The sequence below is a fragment of the Ascaphus truei genome, chromosome 8, assembly GCF_040206685.1.
Source record: "Ascaphus truei isolate aAscTru1 chromosome 8, aAscTru1.hap1, whole genome shotgun sequence".
Lineage (NCBI taxonomy): Eukaryota > Metazoa > Chordata > Amphibia > Anura > Ascaphidae > Ascaphus > Ascaphus truei.
This window is the reverse complement of record NC_134490.1, coordinates 69,496,434-69,502,433: the sequence shown is the minus strand read 5'-3', so window position 1 is coordinate 69,502,433 and position 6,000 is coordinate 69,496,434. Positions and strand designations below refer to the sequence as shown.

General features: G+C 42.6%; 1 protein-coding gene across 1 annotated transcript in view; it reads right to left on the bottom strand.

Moving 5' to 3' along the window:
* Positions 1–2,784: 2,784 nt before the first annotated feature.
* Positions 2,785–6,000, bottom strand: part of BORCS7 (BLOC-1 related complex subunit 7) — a 56,013-nt gene continuing 52,797 nt past the window's right edge. Inside the window, exon 11 of the mRNA XM_075612507.1 lies at positions 2,785–3,111. Coding sequence (XP_075468622.1) covers positions 3,013–3,111 — 99 coding nt within the window. The 3' untranslated portion in view covers positions 2,785–3,012. The remainder of the gene's footprint in view (positions 3,112–6,000) is intronic.

Genomic DNA, 6,000 nt, shown 5'->3' with positions numbered 1-6,000 from the left:
ATTCCTGATTTCTTTGACTGCAAAAGGATACATCCTGGTATATCACTTAGGCATGAACTTTTTGTCTAGTTGTGTCAACTCAGCTTGCACCATCTTTGTAGAACTTTATGTAGTGGTAAACATCAAAAGAAAAATTGCCCGTCCATGAATAATTTATCCTTCTTGTGACGTTCCTCTTCTGGGTTCTCTATTTCAAGAACTTCCGTCATTGCCTTGAGTCCGTCATTGCCTTGAGTCCACAAGCACCAGATTAAAATTGGAGTCTTCACTTACAGCCTCCTGCTCAGAAGAATTGCAGCACTCACCCTCTGAGTACTGTTGGAGAACCTCAGAAACCTCTGACGAAGAATCTCTCCTTTTGTCCAAGTTGGTTTGAAACCTTGATCCCTTTTGAGACTTTTGGTTGCCTGACTGCTAAATTCACCATGCATCCTTCATCCAAGATAAAAAAAACTAGACATCTGGCCGGTAGGTACCACCGCACTGGTCTCCAAGGAATCTTCGCTAAACCTTTTTGGCTTCCATAGCAGGTTCATCACAGCCCGCACAAATTCTGGACTTCTTTGTAGCCTTCTTTTTCTGATGCAAAGCCTCCACGGCTGCTTTTTATGTCCTTTTTCTGGCTGTCCCTCACTGTAGTAATACATATAAAAAAATCTTCATTCTTCAAAAATGCACTAATTTTATCAAACACCTAAGGACTCACCTAGATTTGGGCAGCAACCCCTTTCCATGATCCAGAATCCATCACCAATTTGCTCTGGTACTGCAACTCCTTGTGACCCGTAGCATCTCAGCACGCCTCAGGCATGGTGTTTGGGCATTCCCCCTTTAAGTAGCAGCCCTTCCCTGCTTCAGGCGCAATTCCCGCTTCTCTCCATCCATGTTGGACGTTGCACAGGCACACAATGGCTTTCTTGGGTCTAGCGTTCCACTACTTGCATTCCAAGACACCTCCAATGTCTTAACCTGGGCGCAGAGGCCTCCAGCTGGCTGTCACCGTTGACACGTTTCGGAACTTCAGAGAGAGAGAGGATGACTACCCTCTGGATTTAAATGCACTAACTGCAGTCCCGATGAGTCCTACATGAAGAATTAACAAAACCTGCTGCTACATTATAGGACAGGAAAAAGACTATCCCGCAGGTAGTAGGGGCCTTTTATACCACAACCTGTGGAAGGATTTCCTGTCCTACTGCGGCTAAAGGAGCAGAGCAACCTATTAGTACCCACTGCCATGTGGAGAACAGAAACAAATATTAATTAAAGTCAGAGGGCGGTTCCATGGGATAGTGCCCCGATCGGCACTCTCGAAATTTAATGAATAACCCCCTAAGAACCGAGAATGTAGATCATAATTTTGAAGTAATAATCACAGAGCAGAGTCTCATTAAGGCCTTTGCTTGAAGCCTATACTATTCTTTATTAATACTCACAAAATTAGCATTATTTATATAGGATTAAGACAAATAATACAACGTCAATGAGAAGGTGACTGATAAAAACATGAATAAAAATAATAAGAAAGTGAGGATACACTGTTATTGTCCAGCAGGTGTCAGTAATTATTCATTTATGTCAATAAAGGCGGTGATTCTAGAAATCAAGAAAAGGCAATAGATGGCATACTTCTGCATCAAGCTTTTTAATGGCCTTCCTGCTCAGGAGTTAAAGGGAGAGACGTTTGCTGAAGTCTGTAAATTGTGGTATTTTTAATGCATATTTAATTTACAGTCAGAAAAGGGACATCTTAGACCTTCCCACTGACACAGCGAGGAAACAATGTTATTGTGCAATTCTCTTTGTAGAAGAATTCAGTGTGTGTGTGTAAGGGTGAGTATGAGTGTGTGTGTAAGGGTGAGTATGAGTGTGTGTGAGAGTGGTGTTTTTTCCCATTCTGACAGCCCCCTATATACACACACACACACACACAAATTCCCCATTCTCCCCCATATACACACAATCCCTACTGTGTGTGTGTGTGTGTGTGTGTGTGTGTGTGTGTGTGTGTGTGTGTGTGTGTGTGTGTGTGTGTGTGTGTGTGTGTGTGTGTGTGTGTGTGTGTGTGTGTGTGTGTGTGTGTGTAACCCCGCATCAAGGAAGCAGCAGCAACCGGTGCGGAATTTAAGCCCGAACTCTGGCGCCGCCGGGTCCAACTCCCAGCGCCGGCAGGGCACCCTCCGCTCTCGCCACCCCACACCCCGCATTGCGGGGTTTAGCAGCACGACTGGTGCTAATTTACCTATCCTCTTTAATCCTTAGCCTGCTTTATATTTGGGATAGGCCAACAGAAGGATGCAAGTTACTGCATCATCCAATGCAAGTGAAGCATCATCCGAGGTTCAAGCAGTAATTCTGCCTCTTCTTTGTTTAAACTTTATTTTTTTATAGCATTTAAGCTGGGGGTGTGGGGTCCCTTGGAGCTGAAGCACACTCATTTTAGCTATGGGGAGAGGGTTAAACTAGCTGGTGCTAAACCGCAAGCCAATAGGAAGCTGCAACGGATGATGTTGCAGCTTTCTATTGGATGACTGTGGGTACCATCTTTGAAAATCCAGGAAGTAAACCGGCAACACGGGCATGATCGCTGCATTGAGCTCGGATTGTAAACATTTGTAGTCTCGGGTGGTACTCACAGAGATTGGCATTAATGACTAATAAAGATCCCACAAATTCCCTGTAGATTAAGGGAAAACAAATGTATCTTCACCTTATTGATGCTGGAAGGACCTACCCAGCCAAGGAGGAGAGAAACTGAAACAGACACACAGTGCAATTCCTCGGGTCATTTATTGAATTAATAAACAAATTACAGTGATAATCATATTCTACAAATAAAATCAAGGGCATTAGTGATAGTTTCATTTAGTTCATATTTTTCCTTATTATGGCAAATCAAGTGAAAATGTTTCCTTCTGATCTTTGTTTGTAACATATTATGACGAATAAGAGTAGAAATGTGTTCTCCTGACCCCGCTTTGTGCACCTACACCTCTGCATTACCCAGCATTCCTAGCAGCAGCCTGTTGGTCCACCGCAGCTGCCAGTGTTGGGAGTGTGAACTTTATCTTTCATCTCGTCTGCAAACTGAAATGGGTCCCTGATCAATTCCTGTTGGGAAAAGAACATTCAAAATTATTTAGGGAAAATAAAATAGCTGCAAGCAATATCACTCCAATAGTCCTCGTTTTCTTTATTCATTGGTGTTAAAAGAAGCACAGCCCGAATCTAACATAGGGCCCGGAGCAGAAGAATGTTTCTTTTTTCTCTGTTTGGATACTGTAGACTCATTTAGAAATAATATATAAGTGTGAAGTTCAAGTTGAGTTTGCTCCACTCCTGTAAGGGTAGCTATAAGGAGCAATTTAGGAGGAGTTACTAGAAACAAAGATTTGAGACACTATGGGGCCAATTCTCGTAGTTGTCAGGTCAGAAGTAGCGGAATGAAATGCGAGAAAAAAACCCTATTCTCTATTGCAAGTAGTTTATTCTAAACTGCTTCTATAAAAAGTAATAAACCACACGGTCTAACAGCCAATGCACACGGGTTGCACGTGCTTTAGAAGTGGAATGACCTGAGGTGGTGCGAACTCCATCCTCAGTCTGACGTATGGGTTTTGCCCTCTCAGTCAAACCCACATTTCAGGTTCTGGATGTAACTCGCAAGACCAATCTCGCCACCCCTGAAGTGGCATGAAAAAAAGAGAGTTTGCAGAAGCGGTTTGCATAACGGAGCCATGAGAATTGCAGTTTGTAAACAAATATTGGACAAACCAATCGGATTGGCAGAGCCAGAGTGAAACCGCTTCTAAAAAAGCCTTTTAGACACGAATTGGACATGCGAGAAAAGCTTACAGAATAGCAAAGCGCGCCAATACACCTCGAAGGTGCACTTTAGAAGCGGTTTGTCACACTTTGAAGCTACGAGAATAGGGCCCTATTTATCCAGCAGTGGTGCGCAACATGGGGGGCGCGAGAGTTTTATGGGGGGGCGCGAGGTAAGGGAAGGGTTGGCGCACCACCGGAGCAGAACAGGCAGAGGGGGGGGGCAGCAAAAAAAGTTTGCGCGCCCCTGTCTTACAGTAATTGCAAGATTTTGCATCAATTAAACCTCCAATTACTAGCTGTGGTAAAAATATATGGTAATATGTATCAAAAATTGACACTTAGTCTAAAGCCAATCTTTCTTATGATACTGTACACTATTGGTAAGAATGGTGTGGGCAGGCTATTTCCTATTAGCTTGTGGGAGTGATAGTGAGATACACCACAGAATGCCCTAAAACATTTTTACACAAGTTTGATGCAATGTATTTAGTAAAATGTATTCAATCCCAAGGCATTGCTGAGGTGGATAACATCCTAAGTCACCCAATGATGAAAAACCAACCCCACAGAGCAAGGAGCTTTCACACTCACTGCCACATGCTGATGGTATTGCTGCTGAGAATGCTCACGGTTTTGTGTTTTTGCTCAAGTTCTATTAATTCTATTGTTACAGGATACACACACACACACACACACACACACACACACACACACACACACGCCTTTGATTTTGGATGTAGAGAAATAATAGACCATTTGTCTTTGAGAAGTTGATCTGTCATCACATGGCAGTGGGCGCAGCAAGGTTAGTGATTAGGAAGGTTCAGCCTCCTGCATACTTATTAAGAACATTCTTTTCTAACCTTGTACGGACATAATGTTCCATTTTCCTCATTCATGATAAACCATGATCCTGGAAACATCTTTTTTGGACATCTGTACAAATCTCACACTAACATATTATTCTGCATCATTTTATAATTGGGTGTATAAATTATATCAGAGCTTGGGACCAAGTTACCACCCAGTGTCTTTGTACATTCAACATGCAGTACAAGTATACTAAAGAAGTACACCAAAAGAGAAATCCTAAATGCGGTGCACACCACACAGTAATAGACTGCTGGTAAAATGATAGTAATTAAGAATTGACTTTTTTTTTTCTTTTAAATGGGGTACCCTCTAACAGCCACCATCAGATCAAACCCCAACATCTCCGGGGTGATCATAGGAAAAGATTATAAAATATCTCTATTCGCTGATGGCGTGTTTCTGACCTTCTCGCACCCTTTAACCTCTCTCCCAAACCTCTACCAAACTCTCGAGAGCTATGGAGCCATATCAGGCTTTAAAATAAACCGCACCAAGTCACTGTCTCTAGCTGTCAACTTTCCAAAAGACACGATCAAACTCCTAAAACTCGAGTTTGATTTCACATGTAAATCTCATTACATTCCCTACCTTGGAATTAATATCACTAGGTCGTCCTCTACAGATCTACAGAATATGGTGGGCTACCTCACCCAAACCTTCTGAGATATTACCAAGCTTCCCAAATTAGTCATATACTATTATGAAACAGGTCGAATCCAACCCAGCTAACATTGAGTCTCTCCTCTGGCTAGCCAAAACAAATAGACTGTTGGGTACTCTATCCCATCCAGTGATCAGACACTCATTGACACTGTTGGACTGTCTGAAATACAAATTGAAACTCACATGGGAGTGTTCCACTATGATCCCACTCTTTGATAACCCGGACTTTGACCCAGGAGAGCAGCGGGAGCCTTCCAGGTTTGGAAGACTGCCGGTATCAATAGAGTTGGAGATAAGTTTTCAGAAACTGGGAAAACACAATTCCTGGAATTACAAGAGAAGAGACATTCACCTCCCTCAGAAATATTCCGCTACTTACAGTTAAAACATTTTGTCACACAATATCGTAATGCCAGGGTATCCCCCTCATCTATATACTTTGAGTGCCTATTTAGTGATCGATATATGGTGAAGGGCATGATATCCGCCTTATATCAAATGCTGATCAGCTCTGGGTCACAGTAACTGTGCCTACATGATGGTATGGGTAGAAGAGCTATGTGAGGTACAGGACGATTAGGATTGGGTGAACATTTGGAAATCTGTGATAAAGAGCTTGATATGCACTGTGGTTAA